The 27,402-nt window shown below is 56.3% G+C and overlaps 1 protein-coding gene across 4 annotated transcripts; it reads right to left on the bottom strand.

The window, feature by feature from the left end:
• Positions 1-4,102: 4,102 nt before the first annotated feature.
• On the bottom strand, positions 4,103-26,408 carry MAP7D1 (MAP7 domain containing 1). 4 transcript variants are annotated; one of them, XM_064589461.1, is made up of 18 exons: positions 26,210-26,408; positions 12,907-13,257; positions 12,637-12,705; positions 11,887-12,050; positions 10,990-11,104; positions 9,472-9,582; positions 8,194-8,316; positions 7,931-8,097; positions 7,695-7,837; positions 6,846-7,171; positions 6,393-6,570; positions 6,166-6,304; positions 5,935-6,039; positions 5,574-5,627; positions 5,369-5,411; positions 5,176-5,266; positions 4,881-5,074; positions 4,103-4,690 (listed from the first exon to the last, which is right to left on the bottom strand). In XM_064589461.1, the coding sequence occupies exons 1-18, from the start codon at positions 26,253-26,255 to the stop codon at positions 4,680-4,682; spliced, it is 2,430 nt and encodes an 809-aa protein (XP_064445531.1). In that variant the 5' UTR covers positions 26,256-26,408; the 3' UTR covers positions 4,103-4,679. The 4 variants fall into 4 exon arrangements, with proteins under 4 accessions (XP_064445531.1, XP_064445533.1, XP_064445530.1 ...); XM_064589463.1 differs by lacking the exon at positions 9,472-9,582; XM_064589460.1 differs by having other exon boundaries at positions 7,931-8,316.
• Between the last annotated feature and the right edge of the window lie 994 nt (positions 26,409-27,402).

A 27,402-nucleotide genomic window follows, 5' to 3' on the forward strand; every position in this document is an offset into this window, starting at 1 on the left:
GACTCACTGGCCAGGCCTGGACACACACTTCCAGACCTCTCCGCCAGGACACCCCCGCGCCACAGCCCTGCGTGCAGTCGGGGCAGCTCCGACCTCACCTAGCTTGCCCATGTGCTCGTTTAACCGGGAGGGGGCGCCAGATGCCCGTTCCTGGGGAGGCCGGGGCCCGGGTGGGGTTGGAGGGACTGCTCCTTTGAAGGAGGCCCACCCGGACGGAAGCCGTGGAGCTGGGGAGCCCTGGTACAGAAAGGGTGTGTGTTGGGGGCAGTTTTGTAAGAGAGCCGCAGTTCGTGAGCGTCGGCGGTTGGCTGGGACGCGGAGGAAAGGGCACTCGTTGCCTCCTTCGGGCCCTGCCCTGTCTGGCCCTGTTGGAGAAGGGGAGGGCTCTCCCGAGCGGAGGGCCGCTGCCTCCCCCCTCCATTCCCAGGCTCGCTCAGGGCCTGGAGCGGACCGGACATTCCTAAGTCCCCGACGGGAATCCAGGAAAGACACCGGAGGCCAGCCTCCCTGCAGTCTGGGCCGGTTCTTCCAAAGCCCGCCCCGGCCCAGGACTTCCCGGAAGACCTCAGGCTCCTGAGCACTGCCCCCCGCCGGAACTTCCCCCACACTCTTGCCTCCCGCCCTCCTGGCTCCTCCCGCCCAGCCTGTGGGATCAGACCCACCCCCTTGAGCCCCGTACAAGAAATTGTTATCCACCGACTTCCAGGTCAAACCCGTGATGTGTCCCCCTAAACCTGGCTCTCTTCCCGAGTTCCCTCTCTCGACGAAGAGACCAGTATCCATCTGGTTATTTAACCTGGAAAGCTTAGAATCATCCTTGACACCTTTCTTTTTCATTCCCTGCGGCCAATCCATTTTTTCACCCCTCGTGTCCTGGTTTCCACCACTCACTGGCCAATTGCTCATCCTCTCTCATCAGAGTTGGTGTTCTTGCCTCGACTCCCTACTGTGTCTCTTCCCCTCTCCTCTCAATTCCTTCTCCAGGTGGTAGCCCTGATAATCTTTTCAAATCATCAATCTGGTCATGTTGCTCACCTGCTGAAATCTTTCTCGAGCTTCCTAGCGCTCTTGCAATAAAGACCAAACTCTTAGCATGGCCCACAGGGTCCTGCATGGCTGGTCCTTCCTACATCTCTGGCACTACCCGCCCTCTCTCTTTGTTCCAACTACATGGGCCGTGCTTGTCACAGGGCCTTTGCACATGCTGTTTCTTCCTCTGCGTGGAATCCCACCCCCCTTCTGCCTTGTTAACTGCTACTCCTTCAGACCGAGGCTCCAGCATTGCTTTCTCAGGGACACCCTCCCTGACCTCCCTGACCAGGTCAGATCCCTTATGACTGACCCCTAGAACCAAGTACTGCTCCTTCACATATTTGTCATAGCTGTAATTGTTGATTTGTTTGCAGTATTATTTAAATAATGTCTGTTTTTTCTACTAGACTATAAGTCCCGTGGAGATAAGGACCGTGTCAGTTTTTACTCACTGGAAGTCTCCAGCACCCATGTACCTGGCACATACTAGGGGCTCAATGTTTCTTGAATAAATAAGCAAATGAGTGTTGCACATCTCTCTCCATCTCTATTTCCAGATGCTAAGACTGTATCATCTCCTCTCTGGACCTTGGCAATCACTTCTTCACTGGTCTCCCAGTTTACAGTCAAGCCTCTACCGGTTTCCCAGCCAAGAGCAAGAGCGGTCTAATAAAAATGCCAGTCTGACCATGTCACCCTTCCCACCCCGTTTCACAGCCTTCAGCAGCCTCCCCATGGCCCTTGGAATAAAATCCAAACTCCTGACCCAGCCTTACAAGGACTTGCACAGTCTGGCTCACCTCATGCCAAGCCCCACCTCCTCAACAGACATTTCTTAATTCAACAAATATTGAGTGCCTATTGTACCAGGCCTGAGGATTTTGTGGTGAGTAAAAACAGACTCCTTCAGATCTGCTGACAATCCCCCAGGTCCTCCTTTCCCTGCAGGGCCTTTGCACATGCTTTCCCCCCCTTGTCTGGAAAGTGCTTCTCTCTCCTTTCTCCACATTCCTGACTTTGCCCAGTCAGTACCTGCTCACCAGCCAGATCTCAAATGAAACACCATTTATTCAGGGGTATCTTATCTGACCCCCTACTTTGGTTCCTCTGTTAGATGCTTTTATTGCTTCCTATATTCAGCCTTCATGGCACTTACCACGTTTCCTATTTTTGTATTTGTGTGGTGATTTAGTTAATACCCACCTTCCCCACAAGGAGCTTCTATTACTGGTTTTTTGCTTAGCATCGTATCGCTCTGGTGCTTAACTGGTGCTCCACACTATACTGAATGAATAAAGGAATGAGTAAATTATTCCCTTGCAAGACTGTTTGGAGGGCACTGCCACCAGGGAAATGTTGGTGCCTCGGTGTGAATATGATGAGCTGGGGATGGGGGGGTGGTGTGTGAAAAGGAGCTCTCACCACGGAGAGGGCCAAGAAGCTATTAGTCCCTCCTTGGGGCTCCTGATCCCACACCTGAGACTTGGCCCCGCCCACCTCTCCCACCCCACCCAAGCTCTCCCCAGCAACCCTGCTCCTGCCCCTACTCCTTGAGGGCTTTCCACACACTGACCCCTCCCTCTGCATCTCTTCTCCCTGTTCTTTCTCACATGGCTGGCTCCTCCTCAACCCTCAGGTCAAATTTACATGCTGCTCCTTTAGAACACACCTTCTCTGAGTAGGTTTCCCTGGTATTGCTCATCCTTTCATCCAATTCATTTCCTTCTTTGAAATGGACATGCAGGTATATATTTGTTTATTGTCTGTGTCCCTGGATGAGTGAGAAACTTTTGGTTACATCAGACAGAAAATCCAGCTCCACTGGCTTAAACAGTAAGTTGTCTGGGGGTAGGACTGGATTTGGGGTTGGTTAACTCAGTGGTCTTCTCAAGGACCTAGGTTCTCCGCATCTCCCTGCTCTGCCACCCTTGATGTTGGCTCTGTCCTCAGGTTGGTCAGCAGAATGGATGCAGCAACTCCAGCCATCACAGTCAACTTCATATCATACAGGCAGAGTTTTCTCTCTTGTTATGTGTCTTAGTTAACTATTGCTGTGTTAACGAATCATCACAAAACTTAGCTGTCTAAAATATTTATTATCTCACAGTTTCTGAGGGCTAGAAACCCAGGAGTGGCTTCGCTAGTTGGTTCTGGCCGAGGAGCTCTCCTGAGGTTATTGTCAAGCTGTTGGCTGGGGCTGAAGTCATCTGAAGGCTTAGCTGAGGCTGGAGAAGCTGCTCCCAAGCTTATTCATGTGGTTATTGGCAGGGGGCTTCAGTCCCTTGGCATGCGGGCCCCTCAGGCTGTTTGCAGTGTAGCAGGGGCCTCCTCCACAGAGGGTCCAAGAGCGGGAGAGTGACCAAAACAGAAGCTACAGTGTCTTTTATGACCTAACCTCTCACGTGACATGCCACCGCTTCGGCTGTGTTCTGTCGGTCACTCAGCCCAGCCCTGCTACAGCCTGGAAAGGGACTACACAGGGTGTGAACACGAGGAGGTGCGGGACGCTGGGAGAGCCTCATTTTTTTTTCTCCAAGAGTGAGGATGCCTCTCTTAGAAGCCCAAGAGGCTTTTCTTTATATCTGCTGACCACAGTTGGGTCGCATGCCTGTACCTAAACCAGTCATTCATGAGGGGTTGGGGACCATCATTTTTGCCTCATTACAATCATGATTCACCCCTAGGCCTAGGATCTACCTCTGCTGAAGCACGGAGGTGGGGGGTGGGGGGATCCAGGAGGAAGATGGCCACTTGAACAAAATCATTTGGGCAAATGGGAACGGATGTTGAGTAAGCAACTGAGTGTCTATGACACTCACCTGCTAGACTGTAAACCCTGTAAGAACAGAGGCTACATCTTTTCCTACTACTGCATCCCTACAACGTAGTCCACTGCCTGGCACCATATTTGTTAAATGAATGAATCCATTACAAGATGGAGACCACATGCAGGAGCTCTAGAACTAGTACCGTATAGGGGCAGATATCACCAGGCCCTGGCTCCTTAAGTTCTTAGAAGGCAGGAGGCCACCTGCTCCCACCCACCACCAGCCCCAAGGATAGACAGGACTGGCAGAATTATTCTCACTTTATTTCTGGAGAAGTTTGATCAGATGCAATAACACTGATTCCAGGCGAGGGCAGGGGGCATGGGTACCCCTAAAGCAACCAGTATCCTGTGGCCCAAGATGCCCATCCCCAGACCTGGGTTCCCCCTCAGTTACAGTTAAATAGAGAGAGGAAGATCACCCCAGGGAGTCTTGGGAGGGTCTGCCTCCTGCACCCGCCCCCTCCACGCAGAAGAGTCTGAACACAAGCTATTTACAGTATTCACATCCACTGTACCCCACCAAACCAAGGCAAATACTACAGGTGCCCCCTCCCCAAGGGAGGAGGCCAGAGAGGCTGTGAGTGTATGTGTGTGTATGGGGGGGGGGGCGCGCATGTGAGCACACGAATGCACTGAGGGGCAGGATCTGGCTCCGGCCAAAGAGACATCAGTCTATAAGGTGCAGATTAAAAATAACAGAGGACCCACCCCCAGGGGCCCAGGCCACTTCTGGCTTTGTTCTGTCTCTTTCTCTTGCGGACGTCCTGGTAGATGATGCAGAGGAGCCCTCAGCTGCACCTGGATCCAAGGCAACCTCCTAAAGGACTTCTGGGAAAAAAGCAAGGGGGGGGAAACAGTCAAGGCAAACCATGCCTCCAAGCCCAGATGTCTGGGGGTCTTCAGGGTGCAGTGTGACACACTAGGGCCTCTGGCAGAGCTGGAAGAAAGGGCAGGGCTGGGGAGTCTGGAGAAGGCTGCTGGGAGGGCAGGCAGGGGTCCAGGAGTCAGGAATCCCTACCTGTGACCTGTGGGGGCTGTACCACAGCTTTCTTGAGGAAGGCTTCTGCCTCTGCGAAGGGCAGGAGTGCCTCTGGCGTTCGGCCCAGACTCTTGTCCCCAGAGGGCCCCTTAGGGGAGAAGCCATTCTCCTGGTGGGCAGGGAGAGGCTGTAGGCCATTCACCAGGGACCCTGGCGACTCCTTGCTTGGCAGGCTGTGGATGCAGGGCCAACACTTAGGCACTCCACCCCAAGACCACCCAGGCACCCCACAGCTCCAGTGTGATCCTGCCTCCCCGCTCAGGGTAACTGGTACCTCCACTGAGGCTCCTGGGGGGCCAGCTCCTCTTTCTGCACTGCCTCCTTCTGCAGCCCCAGGGGCCGAGCCTCCCCGGCTTTCACAGGCTCTGTCACAGGGAAGGAAGGCCCATCAGTTAGGAGCTAGGGAGGGGAGGAAGTTTGAGGGTGGGTGGCTAAGGGCATGGAGATGAGGGGAACGGGGCCTTTACCTGGGCTGAAATTGTTGGCTTGTGCCTCCTTCCTGTCTGGCTTCTGCTTGGAATTGGAAGAGCAATCAGACTCAAGGGCTATTTGGCTCCCACCCGGTTCTGGTGCCGACTTCTCCTCTCTCCCGGCCCAGACCCTGAGTGCCCCCCCTCCCACGCGCCCCAGCTCTGTTCCTCACCCCCAACACTGCCTTTGGGGAATCCTGACCTTGGTTTCAGCAGCTTCTGACTTCCGAGTCCTCTTCATTATCTCCTCCAGACGCTGTTTGGAGGCCCCACATCAGTTAGGCCCAAGTCCTGCCCTACGTGGAAACCTCCCACCAGCCAGCCCCTGTCCTGAATGTCCTTCCCAGGCCTCATTACAATCATGATTCACCCCTAGGCCTAGGATCTACCTCTGCTGAAGCACGGAGGTGGGGGGTGGGCACTCACTCCAACTCCTTCTCGACCGACCCTTTACAAGCCCAAGGCAGGGCCCACCGCCCCAGCCTCCACTGGCCCGTAACTGAAGCGGGAACCCAGCGCAGAGCACGGCCCCGCCCACGGAAGCCCCGCACTGCTCCGCAGACCTTTTTGCGCTCTTGCCGCTCCTGCTCCTCCCGCTGGAAGTGCTTTTCCCGCTCCAGACGCTGCCTCTCCGCTTCTTCCCGGGACCGAGCTTCGGCCTCTTCTTTCTGCCAAGGACCCCCGCGAGCTCTAAGCAGCGGGATCCCCCGCCTTCCCTCCGGGCCGGCCCCCAGCCCGCCCCCAGGAGGCGCCTGCACCCACCCGCGGGGGGCAGGGCGGGGGTGGGTGGGCACCTGCTTCTGCAGCCGCTCCTGTTCCTCCTGCTCCGCCTGCGCCTTCTCTCGGGCCTCCTGCTCCTCCCGCCTCCGGGCCTCCGCCTCCCTCTCGGCCCGAGCCTCGGCCTCCCGCGCGAGCTGCTCCTCCCGCATGCGCCTGGGGCACAGAGGAAACTCGGGCTCCGTCCTGCGCTTCTCCCGCAGCCTCCGTAAGGGCCCCCTTCAGTCCCCAAGGGCGCACTTACTTGTCCCTTTCCGCTTGTAGCCTCCGCTCCTGTTCTTCGCGCTCCCGCTGCTCCCGTGCTTGGCGCCGCTTCTCAGCCAGGAGCCGAGTGGCCTCCTCTCGGTCTGTGGTGCCAGCCATGGGTTTGCTAGGGGTCGTTGGTGGAGCAGGAGCTGGGGGTGAGGTCAGGACAGCAGTATCTGGAGTGGGATCCAGGACCAGGAGTCAGCACACACCAGCTCACGCACCGCCATCACCACTGCCTGCCCCGAGCTTCTTGGACCTCAGGGCGACCCACCCACCCAACTTCTGCCATGGACTCAGGTGGTGTGTAGTGCTCCCCTCTGGCCTGTGTTCTGGGCCTGGACCTGCCGAGGGCCGGAGCCTCCAACACCCAGTCCCCAGGCACCTCTAGGCCCCTATCTCTGACCATGTCTCCCACACAGGCAAAGTGGGCTTCCCTTGCCCAGCCCACCTGCAGGGATCTCGGCTGTGGGCTGCTCCTTCTGCGGCTGAGCTGGGGTGGGGGAGGGCACAGGCGAGGGTGCTGGTGAGGCTGGGGCTGCTGGCTCCTTCTCCTCACTGGTCTTGCTCTTGCTCTGGTTCTTGTCCACAGGTCCTGTAGCACTGAGGCTCTCCTTGGCCTCATCCTTCCTCCGAACCCGCCCCTTGGGTGATGCAGTGGTGCCCCGAGGGGATGGTGGTTTGGGGGGTAGAGCGTGGCCTGGCCCTGGGCTGGGGCAGGGAGAGGCAGGCCTGTGCCAGGATGTGGGGGAGGATGGCTGGGCCTTGGCCTTGGGACTGAGAGAAAAGAAAAGTTGGGCTTTAAGCACAGCGTCCACACACGCACATACCCTCTGAGCATGTCATTCCCTCAGGGAAGTATCCCCACCCCCCCAGGGTAGCTCAGCTCTCCCCACCTTACAGGCTCTCACAGAACCAGATTATTTCCTTTTAGAGCATAGGTCCCAGTTTGTAGTCACATATTCATTTGTGAGTCTTAGATTAATGTCCATCTCAGTAAATGAGAGCAAGAACTGAGGCCTGGCTTGGCTCCCCAACGTGTCCTCAGCGGCCAGAACAGGACCGGGCAGGTCCAGTTCACTCATTCAGCAGTATTTGGCCAGTGCTTACAAGATGCCAGGCACCGTTCTAGGTGCTAGGCTACTTCAGCCATCAAAACACACACACAAAATCTGCCCGCAAGGAGCTTTCATTTTCATTCGGGGGGGGGGGGGGGCAACAAATATTTGTGAATGGGCGGATGCACGAAAGGACGGCCGGGGGACGCCGGGGACGTGCAGGCCCCACCGCGCGTGCCCACCTGAGCTCGGCGGTGCCCGCAGACAGGCGCGGGCGCGGAGACGCCGGCAGGGACTGGCGCTTCTTGAGGCTGCGCTCCCGGGCCAGCGCACTCTTCTCCTTCTCATTTTCCCGCTCCTTGTCCTTCTTCTCCTTCTTCTGCACCTGGCGGGGAGGGGGAAGGAGAGGCGCGGCAGGGCTTGAGGGCGCCGCGCTCCCTGCGCCCCGGCTCCCCGCCGCGCCTACGCGCGCACTCACCGGGGAGGCCTCGGGCCGGCGGCGGACCTGGGCCGGGCTGCCCGCAGCGCTGGGCTTGCGGCGCTCCCCGCGCTCCCCAGCGGGGGCGCAGCGGTGCGCGCTTCGGGGGGCGCTGCTCGGCGGCGTCAGGGGGCTGGCGGAGGCCGAGCGCGGGCACACCGGCACGGCTGCAGAGGGATGAGGGCGGTCGGGGTGCGGCCCACGAGCGAGGCTGGCCCCTGTCCCGCCCCTCGTGGGCGCTCTCCCAGGGCCGCTGCCCCTACCCTGGTCCCGGCCGTTGCGGGGCAGCGTGACCGCACTGCGACTCCGTGCCAGGAAGGAGAGGGTGGGTGTCATCAGGCGGTCCACGATGCTGCTCTCCCAGGCGCTCAGCTGCAGGCTGCGATCTAGAAGGAGAATGCCAGGAGCAGGTTACCGCTGGGGGCCTAGGCAGGCAGGCTGAAGCCAGGGGGGCTGTTAGGTACCATCCGTGCCAAGCCCAGGGAGGCTTCCCCCAGGACCCTTACCCCAGTCAGGTGGGGCCACATTTGTCTGCCCTGGGGCCTGACCTCCACTGCAGACCCAGGCAAGGACAGGCTTCCCAGGGCAGTGTCCTGCACTGCTTGAGGGCCCCCTTTACCACTTTCCCTAGGTGAAAGACCCCGTCTCCTCCCATCCCACTGCAAAGCACTGCTCCTCCTGCTACCAGAGGGCTGGCCTGGGGAGGATGACCCCATGGGTTGGGGACAGTGAGGGTCCTTGTGCTCCTAACTGAGGGGTGTCCCAGGCCAGATGGAGGCTGCTAGGGGGCCTGGCTGGCCTGGGCCACCCTGCTCTGTCCCCTCAGCTGCTGGGTTATTTTTAAGCCTCAGTCAGGTGGAGTTGGTACAGCAGCTGATTTGGTTGCTAGGCAACAGAACAACCAAATAAAAGCTGGAGAAACTTATAAATAACTCCTACCATGGCCCCTTCGCATGTGAGCACCAGGGCATGGTGGGAACACAGGGCCATGCCACATTGGTCGGCCACAACTCTGGAGCCAGCTAAAGCCCCGGCTAGGGCTCTGAAGGCAGAGAGGGTGTGGGGTTGCTTGGGCCCTCCAGGGTGGACCTGGAATAAGGGGCCCCCTCTGCACACACAGCACCCAGGCTAGTCTGGTGCTCGGGCACAAGGCCACCTGCCTAAGGCTAGCCGAGGCCAGCTGGCAGTGGTTGGAGATGAGGCTGCCTGCCCATTCCCACTCTCCATCCCTACCCCCACCCCCACCCCCACCCCCACCTCCACCTGCTGTTGAGGCCCCAGCCAGGCTTTCTGTCTGCTGGGACACTGCCCTTTGTCTCTGTTCTTCTCCCCTGCAGGGCACACCTCTGTCCTCAGGGTCCAGACCCAGACGCCACCACCAGCTCCCCTGAGGGGCGCAGAGCACTGAGTGGGGTAGAGTGGGGATGGTGACCTGGCGTATGTGAGGGGTCCTGGAACCTGGGGTTCTTGCTGAGCTCTGGAGGAGGCTTGGTGGGGGGCTACAAGGGGCTCTGGAGGGAGGGGGCTGGGCCTTCTCTTACTTCTACTGGGGGAGTTCCAGAGCGTGGCAGAGGACTTTGAGAGCCGCTTGTTGATTATAGAGTCCACGTGTTTAGGCAGGTTTACTGCCGACACGGAGCACCTGCTCCCACCTGGAGGGGAAAAGACACGGCATTAGGGCCGGGCCGGACAGGAGCCAGGGGGGGCACTGAGGCCTTCCATGCAGGATGCTCCGCGGGCAGGGTGGGAGAGGGAGGAGTGGGCAGGCTAGGAAGGAGAGGAGGAGGCAGACTTGGCTCTGGGAGGAGGGGGAGGATAAGGGACCAGAGACAACCTGGATTGGGGGACCTGATGGAGAAGGAACAGACGGAGGGGATGGAGCACCTCCTGGCCAGGAAGCCATTCCCTAGGGCTGGGCGCTCCCCCACAGCCACCCAGCCTCGGCACTTGCTGGCACTGCCCCGCCAAGGCGCTACGGCTACAAGCCCCACGTACTGGGACAAGTGCAGAGACAGTCCTCAACAGAAGAACCACAGTCACGGTCCCACAAACCCACACATCCATAGGGGCACACAAAGACAAAGACATGCGGGCACGGGCATAGAGAGTAAAAGGCACAGTTCCACATGCACACGTGTGTGCAGACATGCAGAGACCCAGAAACACAAACACTAACAGACGATGTGTCAGACCCGGATGCACACAGGCACAAACCCATCGAGACAACTTCATCACGATATCTGTAATGGCTGACGTTTGTTGGCTGCTTACCACGTACCAGGCACCGTGCTGGGCACCACACACATGTTACCTCACTTGATCCTCCCAAACATCTACCTACAACCTCGGGGGCAAGTAGTATGGTTATCCCCATTTTACAGATGAGGAGACTGACATCGAGAGGTTAGAGGTCACACTGCAAGTGCCAGAGCTGGGGTCCTCACCCAATTCTGTCTGACTCGGGGGCCCTCACTGAGGTACACAAAGCCACAGATACACCAAGGCAAACACGTACTAAGACACACAACACACAGATCCATGAGCACGTACACTGAAAGGAACACAGCTGGAAATATTGAACTTTGCCATTACATAAAGATATCCAAACACAAGGGGACATACATGCCAGCCAAGAATCAGACACAGATCCTGATGGCCCTACATGAAGAAAACTCAGAGACACACACATCTACCTCCCAAGACAAGTTCACAAGGGGGCGACAGTTTTCTTAAATACCCAGTGTCTGCAGGGCATTAAAGTGTTCTTTTCTGTATCATCGACTAATAGTAATAACGGGAACAAAGAGGCTCATCTAAAACGACAGCGGTTTGAAGAGCAAACCAAACGAAGAGAATTCACCTCTGACTTGATAGCAGAAGTCCTTGGGAAGGGACAGCTTGGTTTACAAGACCATTCCAGAAGACACAAGTCCCATGAAGCAAGGCATACCTGCTGCTGCAGGGGGCTGCCACCTGTTGGCACCGAAGCTCCTCCCTGGCCCCACTCATCAGGCCCCTGCCTCGCCCCCCCGCCGCCCCAGGCCCTCTAGCCTACTCACTGGTCTTACGTCCTGGGGAGCTGTGGTGCAGGGCTCCTGCCCAGGACCAGCGCTGCTGCCGGATTTCAGCCCAAGTCTTCTTCACTGACCGCTGGATAGCTGCTTCATAGCGCTCCTGGTGGGGTGAGGGGAGAGGGGAGAGGTCTGGGCTCAGACTCATTCAGCATACCTTGGAGAAAGGCCCTTCTCTCTGCTGTGACAATGTCTCTCCCACCCAAGTTTTCCCTGACTCATTGCAGGTAACCAAGGTTACTGAATCCTTGCTATGATTAAAGACCATTTGTAACAAATCCCTTCCAACTTGTTCTTGGGGAGCCTTTCACTGTTCTTGAGTCATTTCCTGGATGTATGAGCTGTTTCTCTGAGGATGGGGTGGGACTTTCCCTGCCTGAGGCTCCCAAGCGGGGCCATGTCCCCCTGATCCCGAAGGTCCTGACCTTGGGGCTACGTTCTCCTTTTAGCCTAAGCCCCCACCCCCCCCCACCCCTGCAGGGGGCCCGGCCACTTTCTCCTTCCTTTCCTCACCAGGGCTCAAGCCAGGGCCCTCCTACCATCCTGGAGCTCAGCACATTCACAGAGACACATCTCCGCCTGCATCAAACACACCCGCCTGGGACACACACACAAATACTCGCACGGACTCACCCACGGCTACAGGTGCCCCCCCCCCGCCCAGCATGCACAGAACTAAATGTATCTGCAGCCGCACAGATGCCCGATGGTGCGCGCTCAGGGACACAGCTGTAGATACGGATACAGATACTACCGCATGGACACAGATGACGCAGGGGTGTGGACACAGATGTGCGTCCACACTGAGCCAGCGTCCACGCGTGTGCGTGCGTGCACGTGTCCGCAGACCCGTGCACCCCTAGTTAGCGCTGAGCACGCACGCACCTTGTTCTTCTCCAGCTTCTGCCGCTGCCGCTCCTCCAGGGCTGCCCGGCGTTGCTCGGCTTTAAGCCTCTGCTCCTCCAGCCGCCGCCGGCGCTCCTGGAGCTGCTTCTCCCGCAACACCTTGGCCTTCTCCTCCTTCTCCAGCCACACTACTTTCTTGGCCGCTGTGGGGAAGGAGCCCCGGGGGGTGTGAGGGGTCTCAGTCAAGTAAATGGCCTTCCCTGTTACCCTGGCCCCAGGTGGGTCTTTCTTCTGCCTGCTTGGAGGCGGGGGAGGGGTGGGCCCTCTGCTCCCAGACTCCCCGCCTCATACTGAAGGGCTTCTGGAAGACAGGCTCAGGCCTAGAAGGAGGATTTCCCTGATGGAAGGTCTCTTTCTCCCCCATTGGCCTCATGGTTTCTCGGTGCTAAAGGAGACATGAGTTCTTTAGGGCCAGATCCCTGTCTGACTTTGGAGCCTGCTGGACAGATTTTCACGTATTGCGTGGTTAAGAGCATAGGATTGAGGGTGAGATGAGGCTTCTGGGTCTGAATCGCAGGTATTCCACTAGCTGTGTGTGGCTTAGGAAAATGATTTCATCTCTCTGAGCCTGTTTCCCCATCCTGAGAACAGGTGGAGAGAATTAAATGGGATAATGCACGTACAGCTCTTAGCACAGGGCACGCAATTAAGCGTTCAAAAGTGTTAGTGCTGTGGATAAGAGATTGACGGTGAGGGTGGTAGGGATGATGACGCTTCCCCAACACTCACCCAGATACTTGGCCCGTTCTTCTCGCCGCTCCTTTGCCAGCTTGTGTCTCTCTCCTGCTTTCTTTACATCTTAGTCAAGGGAATGAGAAGAGACTTAGGTCAGAGGCTCGCCCCAAAAAGGGGAGTCAACCTCAGGGCCCTCCCCCAGGTCTCATCCCCATCCCTTTTATCATCTCCTCCTGGGCCCAGGAGATTCCCTCCAGTGGCATCAACCAGGGCTGGAGGCCCGAGCCGAGGAGTTTGGCCCAGGATGAGGGACACCATATATACCTTGCTTGGTGGGAGGGCTGTCAGAGGCTTGCACCGCTGTCGGGGACGGCTGGCTGCTCCTTCGAGGAGGCCTGGCATCCCGTGGGCCTGTGGCTGGTGGGGTGGGTCCCCTGATCTTCACTTCTGAGAAAGGAGACTCTTCCTGCTGGGGGGCTGACCTAGGCCCAATTGGCCCTGGGGGGCTCTCTGGTTCCAGTGGGAGTTCCTTAGAACTAGCGGCATTCTTCATGGCAGGAGGGGTGTCTGGGGGAGTGTCGGGGACCAGGGCTGACATCGGTGGTGGTGGTGGTGGCGGGGAGGGGTCACCTTCTGGAGAAGGTCTTGGCTCTAGGGGGGTCCTGGCTGCCACAGCTGGAAGACCAACACAAGAGAGGAGAGGAAGTCAGATAGCACATCCTTGCCATCGGCCCCACACGGAGATCTCCCCCTCGTCCAACTGACATCCATTCATTCACACAACATGCTTACCGAGTTCCTTCTGTGTGCCAGGCCCTGTTCCAGATACTAATGATACCTTGGTGAGAACACAGCCATGCTCCCTGCCTCTGTGGAGCTTACCTTCTGGCAGGTAGACAGACAAACAACTAGGCAGTTACAGCATAGAATAAGGACTATGTCTGAGGGCAACACAGCAGAGGTGGTTAAACTATGTTTGGGGGGCTTCCCAAAGAAGGAAAAACCAAGCTGAGAGCCAGAGGATGAGCTGGGGTTGACAAAGCAAGGAGGAGAGGGTTCTGGCTAAAAGAAGAGCATCTGCAGAAGGGGCAGAAGGGAGCAGGGTGTATCGGAAAGACAGAGAAAAAGTCGGTAGCACTGATTAATGCCCGGAGTGGTAATGAATGGTTTCCATGTCTGCCTCCCCCACCTTTCTGCTTTACTTTGGGGTCACGGGGCCCACCCCAAGGCCTGGTGCACAAAGGGTGCCAGTGCTAGGCACGTGGGACTGGCCAAGAGGAAGGACATGAGCTTGGGCACAAGTGGGATGCAGTGTTGCTCACTCCCCCATGGGCGCGGCAGCCAGCTACTTTCACTTTGTCACCTTTTTTCCTTTCCCAAACACCCACAGATTTCTTCTTTTAAGACAATAATATTTCAAGGGGCACCCGGGTGGCTCAGTCAGTTAAGCGTCTGCCTTCGGCTCAGGTCAAGATCCCGGCGTCCTGGGATGGAGTCCCGCATCGGGCTCCATGCTCAGCGGGGAGCCTGCTTCTCCCTCTCCCTCTGCCTGCCTGTCTACCTACTTGTGATCTCTCTCTCTCTCTCTCTGTCAAATAAATAAATAAAATCTTTAGAAAAAATTAAAAAAAAAAGACAATAATATTTCAAGATCCCTGGAAAAGACAGCCAAGTGCCAAGTAAGGAAACCATGTGATTTGGTATGGACCTGTATATGCACATGGGTGAGCATGTGTGTATTCTGGAGAGTTGAAAGACAGGCCCGGTTCTGATTTTAGTACCCCAAGACGGGAATGGACGGCATGCTTCCCCAGCAGGTAACCTTGGTGAAGCCAATCCACTTTTTTTTTTTTTTAGTTCATTGGAGACAGAGATACAGAGAGAGAGAGTGAGCAGGGGGAGAAGCAGAGGGAAGGGGAGAAGCAGAGGGAAGGGGAGAAGCAGGCTCCCCGCTGAGCAGGGAGCCCGATGTGGGGCTTGATCCCAGGACCCTGGGATCATGACCTGAGCTGAAGGCAGATGCTTAACCATCTGAGCCACCCAGGCGCCCCAACCAGTCCACCTTTTTTAAGTCTCACTTTTCACATCTGTAAAATGGGGATAATGAGCCCAAGCTAGCAGGGATGTCAGGGAAGTGCCTGGCAGAGTTCATGTGCCAGCAAACACCACTTCCTGCCCTTTCCCTGTGGGTCTCATAAAGCTCTGCATGTTGAGCCCCGCAGCCATCTGCTGCTACTGAGCACTGAAGGGAACAATGGGGACCCGGCCCCCGAAACGCAGGCTCAGGGAGCAGGGCCAGGGTCCATGAGAAGCTCTAAGGAAGCATTTTTTGCTTTTACTGGATGCCTCCACCAACTAAGTCCTCTCCTCTGGGAAATCTGGCCCTCTTGGGAGGTGGCAAACCCCCACCCCTGTGGGTGACAATGTGGGTGTAGGGAGAGGACGCTCCCAAGGGGTCACGTTTGGGACTCTGGGCGCCTTTTTCAGGGAGACAGGTGTCCTGTGGCTGAATGTGGGCTCTGAAGGCAAACTCTTTGCATGTGAATTCTGGCTTCCCCATCAAGCGTGTGACCTTGGGCTAGTTACAGACCCTCTCTGTGCCACAGCTTCTGCTGCGGGATAGGCATAGTACCTATCTCACAATATTGTGATTTTAGTCATAATAATAACCCTTAACAGTTACATATTTCTCAATTTCTCAGCTTCCTATATTCAAAGCATTTTACACATATTTGTTTTAGTCCTCACTGACAATTACTTATGGAGGAGCACTATAAATATCTTTTTTATAGATGGGAAAAGTAAAGCAATTTGGGGTCACTCAGCTGGTAAGTGAAGGAGCCTGGACTTGAACCCAGCATCTGTCACCAGAGCCCCGGCTCTTACTAGTTACAGCCTCCTGCCTCTGTTTAAGGCAGTATGAAGTAATGTGTTATGCAACAAAATCTGAGGCTCACAGTTTTTCCCTTATTCCCTCCCTTGCAGCTTCCTGGGCTCCAGGCAAGGGCCCCAGCTGAGGCCCTGTCTCCCTAAGGGCCCTTCCAAGTTGGCCAGCCCCTAGGCTCCAGGACAGCCCACCCCGCTTTCTCCACACCAACTGCAGATGGCTGCCTGGCCCCGATTAGTCTACCTCCCAGACACCTGCAAACTCTGTTCCAACTCCAGTGGGCAATATAACTAGCAGCAATCATTTAGTGAGTGTTTACTATATACTGGGAACTGAGCTAGGCCTTTGTACCCCTATCCTGCATCCTTCTATGAGCTCTGAGAGGCAGAAATTGTTATGCCCATTATACAGATGAGACGGTCAAAGCTTACCCCATGAAGTGATTTGCCCAGGGTCATAGAACTGGCATGTGGCAGAGGCAGGATTTGAACCTGGGACTGTCTGGGGCCAGAAAGCTTCCGTGTGAGCTTACTAAGCTTGAGGCTGAGGGTGAGGTCTGTTTACTGTCATTCTCCTAGCAGCTGTGCGTGCTGCAGGTGTTGCAAGGAAAACTGGTAGGCGGGATGTTTGTCTACACCTAGGTAAATCACACCCACCAGGCAAGACACGAATGTCCCAGTAGGTCCCGGCTAGCTGTGTGCAGCTTGAGAGGAGGAGGTGGGGGGATGAGGCCTGGAGGGACCTGCACTCCAGTGTTAGATGCAGTGGAGTAGAAAGAAAGGTCCTAGGCTTCAGAGTCAGACAGGCCTGGGTGGGAAACCCCAGCTCTGCTATGGGACCTTGGGCAAGCCCTGAGCCTGTGTGAGCTTCAGTTTCCTCACTGAGGTGTTGGCACCAACAGCGAGTAGGTACAGCATCTCTGGCTCCTGGCAGGGGCTCGGTAAGCGGCACCTGCCCAGAGGAATCTGTCCACTTCTCCCGATCTCTGCTACAAGAGCCCATTTGGGTCAGGCCTTCACCCCCACTGCTCCATGACACTGCTCTTCTCAAGGTCACCAGTGAATATTGCTAAATCAGCAGCAGCCGTTTCTAGGTCTTCATCTTGGTAACCCAGGGGCTGCGTTTGACACGGTTGATCCCTTGATGCTCCTTGAACACTTTTGCACTTGGCTGTGAAGACAACACACTTTCCTAGTGTTCCTTCTACCTTGCTGGCTGTGACTTCTCAGTCTTCTTCGCTGATCCCTCTTTAATTGCCTAACCTCTTAGTGCCAGGTGCCCCAGGCTCCGTGGAGCAGCTCATCTCTTTTCCGTCTGCATGCACTCCCTTGGTGACCTCATCCAGACTCATGGCTTTAAATACCATTGCTCTGCTGATGAGAACCAAGTTTGTATCTCCAGCCCAGACCTCTCCCTTGAGTTCCAGTTTCGCTCATGCAACTCCCTATTTGATATGACACCCTTGCGTGTCTTACAGACATCCCAAATTTAACACATCCCAAACTGAGCTCCTGATCTGCCTCCCAGAACCCTGCTTCTCTCCCAGTTTTTCCCCATCTCAGTCAGTGGCAACCCCGTCCTCCCAGTTTCTCAGGCCAAAAATCCTAGTCATTTTGGAATCCTTTCTTATCTCACACCCCACATCTAATCTCTCAGTAAATCTTTTTGGCTCAGTGTACAAAGTATATTCTGAATCCAATCACTTCTCACCATCTCCAATTCTATCATCTTGGTTCAGCCACTCTCATCCCATAAAAAGACTCCCTGCTGGGGCGCCTGGCTGGCTTAGTTGGTGGAGGTGGAGCATGCTCTTGATTTCGGGGTTGTAAGTTCAAGCCCCACGTTGGGTGGAGAGGTTACTTAAAAAATGAAATCTTAAAAAAAAAAAAAAAAGAAGATGCCCTGCTGCCATTTTCTGTTCCCCTTTCATCTTTTCTCAACACAGCAGCAGAGTGATTCTGTTTAAAAATAAGTTAGATTGGGGCGCCTGGGTGGCTCAGTCGTTAAGCGTCTGCCGTCGGCTCAGGTCATGATCCCAGGGTCCTGGGATCGAGCCCCACATCGGGCTCCCTGCTCAGCGGGAAGCCTGCTTCTCCCTCTCCCAGTCCCCCTGCTTGTGTTCCCTCTCTCGCTCTCTCTGTCAAAAAATAAATAAAACCTTTAAAAAAAAAATAAGTTAGATCAAGTCACGACCCTGACAAAATCCTCTGAAGAAGCCCTCTTGGGGAGGAAAAAAACAAAGGCCTTACAATGGTCTCTGAGGACCTTCAGGATCCCCCCTCTTAGGCCCATTACCTCTTGGGCCTCATCTCCTCCTCCTCTTCACCCCCACCCCAGTCTTCCAGCCACTGTTCCAGGCATGCTCCTACTGCAGGGCTGTGTACTCGCTGTTCCCTCTGCCGAGATCCTCTGCCCCAGATTGGGGCGCTCCCTCACCTCCTTCAGGCTCTTATTCCAATGTCATTTACACCCTCCCTGACCCTATTTTAAATTACAAACTGCAATGAAGTCTCCCTCCCCTTTCCAACTGTATGTTTTCTTTCCAATTCTATTTTTCTCCCTAAGTATTAATACCATTTTAACATTGTCTCCCACCTTTAGAAGATAATCTCCACCAGGGCACATATATGTCTGTTTTGTTAGCTGTTCTATCTCTAAGGCCAACAGGGCCTGCACATAGGTGCTCTACAACTATGTGTTGAATGAATAAATCAATGAACTCCACCTTGGCTGATACCAACAGCATCTCTCCTACCTGGATGACTACAAAGTCTCCCCACTGCTCTCCCCACACCCATTCTCACTCTGCTCTCCATGGAGCAGCCAGAGTTAAGTGTTTGCAAATGCAAATCTAATCATGGTACTCTTCGACACTTGAAACCTCTCAGTGGCTTCTCATTGTTTTAAAGATAAAAACAAAATTCTTGAACCCAAACTATAAGTCTGGCATAGTCTGAAGTCCCTGTCCTCATCTCCTGCATCTCTTGAATCTCTTCTCCATGCTCCCCACTTGCTTTCTGCACTCCAGCCACACTGACCTTTGAATTATGATAACCGTTCATATTCCCTCCTGCCACAGAGCCTTTGCACATGCACTTTCTACTCTTTTCGTAGTTAGCCCCCATTTAGCCTTCAGATCTTCACTCGGACATCATTTCCTCAGGGAAGGCCTTCCCTGGCCTGTCAGATCAGGATACATTCCTTCATTCTATATAGTCATGGCTTCGTGTGCCTCTTGTTTGGAGCCCTGTGACTGTTACAATTTTCAACTTCCTTAGTGTGCTTCTCTTGTTATTGTCAGCCTCCCCTTAGACCGAAAGGAAGCCCTATAAGGGCTGGGCCATGTCTGCTTTGCTCACCACCACATCACCAGCAGATGGTACTGAATGAGAATGAGAATAAAGTGCGTACTCGAGCGTCACTCCAGCCTAACGCTGTGCATGGAGAAGGAGATATTTACTCTAATAAAGAATAAATCCATGTGGTAATTTATTGCAAAGGGATAGACACTTGAAGGGAAGCAAAACAACTCCATCTCAATTGAATTTGGGCAGCTTCCTGGACAAGGCACTCAGGTAGAAGTTAAAAATAATAATAAATGTTTGGCTCCAGCAGCTCAACAAGAAAGACTTCTCGAGAAGCAAATGGGACATTTGGAACTCTTCTTTTGACCTGGTGGACTATTGACCCTAAATACAAATATTTTCCTCAGAAGCATGCCAACACTGATGAAATGCCATTGGGACAGTGTTACCCAGAACAAATTATAGTAAGCCAGATTAAGTACTTGGTTAGTTATCCTTTTTTTTTTTTTAAGATTTTTTATTGGGGCACCTGGGTGGCTCAGTCGGTTAAGCGTCTGCCTTTGGCTCGGGTCATGATCCCAGGGTCCTGGGATTGAGCCCCACATCGGGCTCCCTGCTCGGCGGGAAGCCTGCTTCTCCCTCTCCCACTCCCCCTGCTTGTGTTCCCTCTCTCTCTGTCTCTCTCTCTGTCAAATAAATAAATAAAATCTTTAAAAAAAATAAAGATTTTTTATTTTTTTATTTGACAGAGAGAGAGTACAAGCAGGGGGAGTGGCAGACAGAGGGAGAGGGAGAAGCAGGCTCCCTGCTCAGCATGGAGCCCGATGTGGGGCTCGATCCCAGGACCCTGGGATCATGACCTGAGCCGAAGGCAGATGCTTAACCGTCTGAGCCACCTAGGTGCCCTGGTTAGTTAATCTATATGGCATGGTTAAACCAATTTCTGATTATTCCTATTTTCACTCATCAAATGTGATCCTTCAGCCACTGTATTTTCTTTTTGGTCTGTGTCAAATTGTGAGGTTTTAGCCACTGTTAGTTTTATTTTGCGAAGCTGATACCTACCAGAAGTATTTGTTAAGAACTGGATAAGAGAAGGATAGTTTGTATTTATTTCTTGGCACGAAAAGCATTCCCTGGGCAAAGGTTGCAGAAGCTGATCATAGGGTCAGTAAGTCTTTTCTTCTCAAGAGCCCCACAAGGGACTGTACCTGGGGTCTGCTGAAAGATCTGAGCCAAGTCTCTCAGAGGGCCCGTCCCACGTCTCAGGGTGCTTACTCCCCATCTCCACCCCCTGGGAGCCGGCAGTCCCTTCCTCTGGGCCCTCCCTCCTCCCATACCAGCAACTGCTGCTAGGCCAAATATTCCTCTCACCACACTGATAACTCAGTCTGGCTTTTCTGTTTGCCTGCTGCCCCGTCTCTGCCAGCATGAGAGCTCATGGAGAGAAGAGACGGGGCCTTGCTCCTTTTTCGAACCCAGGGCTTATCTAGGACCTGCCGGCCCAGAGCAGGGGTTCTGTGTCTGTTTCATGAACACACAGATGGATAAGTGCGTGGATGGATGGGGGTACTGCGGAAAGCCACCCAGCCAGCACATCGTCAAACCCCGACTGCTCAAAAGCCTAGCCTCCCTAACCCTAAAGGTCCTGCTCATACCAGAGCCCTGTGTGTGCCCTGCCAGCTCCTGAACCCAGGAAGGGAAACGAGGTAATTTATCGAAGACCTACCATATGCCGGGCACTTTTCCTCATCTCATCTCATTCTTATGACAGCCCTAAAAGGAAAGTTCTATGGATGGCCCCTGTTTCACAGGAGAGAAAACTTACACAGACAAGTGAAGTGAATTGCTCATGTCAGCATCAGAGGGAGGATTTGAACCCAAGGCTATCTGATGACAAAACCCTTATGTCACGCTGTTTCTAGTAGGCGTCACGTCACCCCTCCTCGAGGCTCCTGCCTGTTTCCTGAAGAAGGAAGTGATTCGGTGGTTCCCTCAGGGAGGTTTCCCCCAAGACGGTGAAGGGCGCAGGTGGGGCAGGCAGGCACTGAGCTCAGAGGGCAGGAATGCAGGGAAGGCAGGCTCCTGCCCAGGCTGGCCACCAGGAGGCAGGAAGTGAGGCACCTGGGTAGGGGGTGGGGGGTGAGTGGCCGTCCTCCAGGGGGCAGAGCAAAGGAGCACCCAGGGGAGAGCCCGCGGAGGCGGGTGCACAGACAGCATCCCTGGGCAGGGAGCATGGGGAGCAGAGGCACGAGGCAGAGAGAGAGGACACAGGACAGAGCGGGGCACCTGTAGCCAGAGCCCTCCGGCTCTCACAGCAGCTCCTCGGGTGGCAGCGCTGGGCCAGACAAATGAAGATGGCTAGGCCAACAGAGGGGCAAAGACATGCAGAGAGACTGAGTACACACCACAGAGAGAGAGACAGACACCTAGACAACGTGGACAGAGCCTGAACAATGGCGAGAGACAAGACACATTCTTTTCTCCCTCCTCTCTCTCTCTCTGTCCTATATACACAGGAATCAGACTTCGTGGGATTTGGAACTCTACACACACACACACAAACACACACACACACACAGCCAGGCACCCGATCCGAGGCACAGAGGAAGCCTCAGAGACCCACACAGCACTCAGACACGGTGTTCCCAGTGTACTTGTCGCGTCCTCCCTGCCCCTTCTGGGCACTCCCTTACCTGGGCCCAGGGTAAGTCCAGTTAACAGCTGCAATAGCTAGTGCTGTGTCAGGCCCAGCTCAACACTTTAAACACATCAGTCCCTATCATCCTCACCACAACCCTATGAGTTAGACGTTATTACCCCATTTGACAAGTGAGGAAATAGATTCAGAGAGCTTAAGACACGTGCTTAAGTCACATAGCTGGTGAGTATCAAAGCTGGGGTTCGGACCCGACGCAGCGTGACAATCTGTACCTTCACTCCCTTACCCAAAGGAGGCAGCCTCCTGGGTTTCCCTGCCTGGAGAGATCTGAGCTGGGAGGATGAGGTTGGGGGCAGGGGCAGGCCCCGGAAGGACAAACTCTGAGAGATGCCTGATTGTGGGGCTGGGACAGAGGGAACCCTTAGGGGGCAGCATCACTCCCAGCCTGAATAGAGCTGAGCCAGCTCTGAGAGGGACTGAACGAGGAGGGGGCATCCTGCTCCAATAGTCCTCAGACCCTGGGCCACAGGCCCTTAGCAGCAGGGCACTGGGGCCAGGCCATGGGCCTCTGTGAGAGATAAAGCTGGATCACAACTGAGACAGCAGATCTGAAGGAGCTCTCTGGCCTGGTTGGCGGCCATTGTTCCCAGCCTCCAATCAGGAGCACCCACTTCCTGTTATTTTAGGCGGCAGGAAATGACCCCATCCCACAGCCCAGGCCCCACCACGGGCCCTCCCTCAGCCCCAGCAGGTCGGCCCGTGCTAGGGCCTAGAGGCTCAGGGCAGAGGCCTGAGGATGGCCTGCTGGCTGGACTGTCACCACTGCCTGGGTCCAGGGCCTCCTTCTGGTCTGACTTCCTCAGACTCCAACCTGACAAGATACACAGGGAACCCAGGGCTCTGCTGGCTCTACCTCTGCCTGCCAGAGGATGGATCATGGGGTCCCTAAGACCAAGATGCCTATAGATCAGTCATGCCAGGGAAGCAAGACTCTATTGCTGGCTGGCTCAGCCATGATAATTCAGCCTAGAGGTTTGGTGCAGAGGCTTTAGAGTCAGATGAACCTGGGTTCACATTCTGCCTCTGTCAGTTCCTAGCTGTGTGACTTTAGGCCAATGACGTCCCTCTCTGATCCTCATCTGTAAAAGGAGGATAATAGTAGGCCCTACTCAGGGACTGTTTTGAGAATCAAATGAGACCATGCACATGATATGCTAGGCACCATGCCTGGCACAGAGAAGGCCCTTAATAACTAGGAGTGGGAGATAAGTTGGACTTATCCCTGGTGAGGGGACACATCTCCTCTTACAAGCGGGGAGGGGCGCTGATGGCGGTAGCAACACCATGCTCTCTACCCCCCACCCTGCCACGCTCTCTGCTCCCCTCAGGGCAGAGCTGCAGCTGAGAGGTGGCAGACCAGACGACCAGACATTGAAGGCTGTGCCCCGGGGTGCCAGGCAGCGCGACCATAGCCAACAAAGCTGCATTATCTGGGCCTGGCCCCTTGGCTCCCTGACTTGTCCCAAGGCCCAGTGGGGACTCAGGGACATGGCTCCCTGCTGCTTGTGGCCTAAGGTCTGTGGTCAGACCTGAGACCTGTCCTGGCCACCCTCTAGTGCCACCACTCTGGTCAGGGCCCCGCTTTTAGCTCACTCCACCCCCCCCGCCCTGCCCCACCCACAGCTGATGCCCATCCTGAGGGAAAGGGGGAGTACACTGGCCTGGTGCCCCTTCCTCCTCATTTGCATATGCATGACTGCACATTAGGGGCTCATTAGAGGCTCATTACTGGGCCCACCGGCCCAAGGGGGGACGAAGCTGTCCGCGGGAGGCACCAGCTAGGCTGGCTGCCCTATGTAGAGACACAGCCCATTGTGCCAATCTTGCCAACTTCTACTCATCCTTTTAGGTTCACCTGAAATGCCTCCTCCTCTGTGAAGCCTTCCACAAGCAAAGCCCACTGACCACCGTATCACCAGTATACCTGTGGGGTTTCCCTGCCCCGAGCACATCTGCTTCCCTCCTTGGGCCGAGAGCTCTCAGAGGGTAGTGACTGATTCACTTCTCTGCCCTCTGTACGGGCAGCATTGATGGCAGGCGTCAGCATGGTGTGCTGGACGGCCATCCGCACCCACCTCCCAGGGGCTCTCTTCTACTGCCGCAGCCCCCCTCAAGCATGGGGGCCCCTCTGCTCCCCAGATCCACCCTGGTTCATATGTGTCTAGAACTCCCCTCTCCCTGGCCCTCTGTCCCATATTTACCTCCTGAAATTCTAATTAATCACACCTCCTCCTCAGGCCTCCAAAGGAATTAAAAAACAATAAACAACAAAAAACAAATGGAGTTTATTGACCACTAATGATGTGCCCAGGCCTAGGCTAAGTGTTTCATGTGTTCATCTAATTTAATGATCCCAGTCTCTTCATGAGATAATTTCTAGCATTATTCTCATTTTATAAATGGGAACATTTAAGACTCAGGTTAAGTAGCACACCTAAGGTCACACAGTAGGAGGTTATGTTTGATTCCAGAGTCTACATTCTTAAGCAAACTGGCTCCCAATCCCTGTTCTCACCTCCCCCCTGTTTCATACTTCTCTGCTGGCACTGGTTCTGATGAGCATAACCACAGTAATGGTAATAACACTGTACTGTGGGCGTCTATGTGCCAGATTCCTTTAGGTACATCATCTCTAACCCTCACATTAACCCCACAGGTTTGGTAACACCACCTCCATTCTCCAGGGGCATAAACTGTGACTGGAGGAGGCAAGTCACTTGCCCCAGTCCACACCTGTTCCCTACTCCATGTTGCCTCCTGGAAATGCTCAGGGGGCAGGGGAAACTCAAGGATGGCAGGGATCATGCCACGTGCACTCAGTGTCTCAGCCCCATGCCTCAGACTCGACAGGGTACATGCAGTGGGCACCACCTTTACTCCCGGGAAGCCCTTGGCTTGGAGGGGGCCCCTGTCACCTTCACCTTCTGTGTAGGGATTCACCACCAGCCTGATCTAGGTTGTCATGTAACTCCATCTGGCCCCTGTGTATAGAAGAGTCTTCCCAACGCAGGACCCTATATGTAGACCCCCTTAGGCCCCTCAGTACAGCCAAGCATGTCCCCCAGGCCCTCTCCTTCAGTCAGGCATCCCACCCAAGTGCCTGAATTATAAACCAGACACTCACTCAGGCCCTCATCTGTGGCCCAGTCATCAGGCCCATTCAGGCCCCGATGTACGCACCAGTGCCTGAGCACATTAGATGTAGAGGGCCAATAAGCAGATGAAATGGACCCAGTCTAGGACTCCCTGGGTGTCCTGTCTCAGGCTTAGCAGAGCCAAGACTGATCCAAGTGCCACTGTTCCAGCACAGTCTACACACCACCCCAACCACAAGAGTCCGATAGCTCGCCCACCACCATCACCTGCATCCCTCAGCTCCCACACCCACACCAGCCCCTGGAAGCACCCGCGCTGGCATGGGGAGGAGCCCACCCACAGCCCAGTGGTTCCGCCTTGTCTTGGGCTCTCCGCACCCACAGACACTGTTTCATGCTGAGCCCACACCGCAGGGGTCAGGGAGGTGGCAGGGATTAGGCTCTGGGACTCTACGGAGGTGTGAGGTTGGGGCCGCCTCCCCCCTGAGTCAGTGGGAACAGAACTTGGGTCCTCAGTAATCATGCTCTCCCCTCCCCTTCCAGGAAGAAAGAGAAAGAGAAATCCCTCCCTCCAACACCAGGCCCAACCAGAAACCTGTCCCCACCCCCTCATCAGCTGCTCCCAGATCCGAATGGGATTTGCAGAAGTCCTGGGCACTGGTGGTTGGTGGGGTGAGGGGAGGGGAGGGTAGCTTTGATGGTCTTCTGGGGCCTGGAGTCTGTGTAGGGGGGCGGGGGTAGGCATCCCAAGCTTCAGGCTGAGGAATGATGTGGCAGGTCCCGGGAGTGCGGCCTTGAGCCTTCACCTCATTCTCGAGAGAGACTCGGGCCTAGAGAGGCTAGGACGGAGGGTGGCAGGATACGCAGCTTTACTTCTGCCCCCTTCCTCCCCAAATCCGGCTGGGTGGGCTCCGGAGCAGGCCTGGCTGCACAGGAGGCGGCCCACTCCCCAGCTCCCGCCCTCGCCCCAAACAATGCCGCCTCCCCCTCCCCCTCGTCTTTATCCCGCGGGTTACTTGGCAGCCGCCGCTAGAGACCTCCCCCTGCCCTCCCCTCCACTCCAGGCCGGCTCTCAGCAGCAACAGGCCCTTTGCGCGGCAGCTGGAGAGATGGGGTGGGGGCAAGGTCTGGGCTAGGGCCTGGGCGTGGGGGGCGCCAAAGGCCTAGGCTTTGGTATGCAGGACTCCAGGCCTGAGAATCTGGACCCCCAACACACACATTCAGGCTGGGGTCACCCTTGCCCACCCGGGATGAAGAGGGGGACGGACGTCCCAGTTCAACTGAAGAGGACCATCAGGGCCGGAAAGGGGGTGTTGGCGGGGCAACCGAGGTGGCACTGGGCCGGGGCGGAAGGGTCACCCCAACAACTCCGGCGCGGGATCCTCGAGGATCCCGCCGCCCAGGGCGTCCTAGCGCCCGGAGTGGGGGAGGGGGCAGCTGTCAGAGGATGCGTCGGTGGCCCCGAGCCGCCGCCGCTGCAGCCTTTATTTTTAAACTTCCAAGTGGTCAGAGGGCGCGGCGGGGGAGGGGTCCCCGCCCAGCGTGTTGGCCTCCTCCTCGGCCTTCCCGAGGCCCCGCGACCTCCCCCCATCTCGCCTCTGCGTGGCTCCCGGCATACCTGGGGGTGCGCCGGCACCCGGCTCTGCATGTGGGCCGCTCTCCATGGCCGCGGCGTCACTGGGGGTCTGGGGGTCTCAGCGGCGACGGCGGCGGCGGCCGGCGGCCAGGACAGGGGTCCCGCGGCGCATCACGCCCGGCCCTGCCCGGCGGGCAAGACTCGGAGGCGGAGGCGCTCCGGAGAAGGTCGGGGCTGCCTCGGCTGGTGGCCTGCGAGGCTCGGAGTCGCCGGCCGCCCAGTGTCTGTCGGCCCCGGCCGCGATCCCGCTCCCTGCCCGGCGCCGGCCCAGTCCCGGCCGCGGCCCAACCCTATTGTACCGCCGGGGCTGGGCCTGGCCTCCCCGCTGGCGCGTACCAAGTGCGACGCGGGGAGGGCCTCCCCCCGCCCCAGCGTCCGGGACCCGAGCCGCCGCGCGCCCGCCTCGCTCGCCCCGCCCCGCCTCCGCCCCGGAGCGCGGGCCCTCGAGCTCGGGACGCCTCTCCTGCGGCTGCGGCCGAGGGGACGCCACGGCTTCCCGAGCACGCCCGTCCCGCCGCCTCCCCCTGCGGCCGCGCGTTGGTACGCGCCACAGCGCGAGCAGACTATGTAGGGAGCGCGCTGGTGACTCACCCGCCGCTTGGACTGGGGGGAGTCGAAGGGAGCGGGGCTGGGAGCCCCCAATCCCAACCTGGAACTTGGGGGCCCCGGCTCTGGCGCCTTGGCGGTAGCTTCAAATCCAGATTCTCTCCCAGGCCCACGTCAAACCAAATCCGACCGGGAGATGTCGAGAGACCTGAACGAGGGTCCCAAGGAGACCCCTAAAAGGGCTCTGCTTTCTCTCCCCTGGGGATGGCTGGGATGGGGAGAGGCCAGGAGCCTTGCTGCCGCCCTTCCTCCGGCATCCTATGGTTGGTGTCGTCCTGCTCCTCCGGGGTAATTACAGGCCCGCACCAATGCTTTACCCAGGTCTCTAATCTGCTGGGTCCCTCCCAGCTCCAAACTGGGTGGTCCTGGTCCTGACCCTCCCCCACCCCCATCGGGCGACCTGTCCAATCTCCCCGGAAGGATTTTCTCCCCTGTGGCCTGTCAGGGGAGAAGGTCTGTCAGCAGGGAGTGAGCCCCTTCTGACTCCCCTCCCCGTGGTCCTGCTTCCCAGCTCTTCGAGGTGGGTCCCCTTGTTAGTGCCGGCGGAGGTGGGGCCTGAAGCCAAGTCT

The sequence above is a fragment of the Mirounga angustirostris genome, unplaced genomic scaffold (assembly GCF_029215605.1).
Source record: "Mirounga angustirostris isolate CCGP_5_RB_7025 unplaced genomic scaffold, mMirAng1.0.hap1 SCAF_4, whole genome shotgun sequence".
In the NCBI taxonomy this organism is placed as follows: domain Eukaryota; kingdom Metazoa; phylum Chordata; class Mammalia; order Carnivora; family Phocidae; genus Mirounga; species Mirounga angustirostris.

Bases quoted from the DNA above. Each gene is read 5' to 3' on its own strand.
- MAP7D1 (XM_064589460.1), bottom strand. From the start codon at position 26,255: ATGGAGAGCGGCCCACATGCAGAGCCGGGTGCCGGCGCACCCCCAG. The intron at 8,317-9,471 runs GTAAGAGAAGGC...TTCTCCTTCTAG, and splicing joins CTGGAACTCCCCCAGTAGAA to ATCGCAGCCTGCAGCTGAGC. The intron at 7,838-7,930 runs GTGAGTGCGCGC...CCTCCCCGCCAG, and splicing joins GCCGGCCCGAGGCCTCCCCG to GTGCAGAAGAAGGAGAAGAA.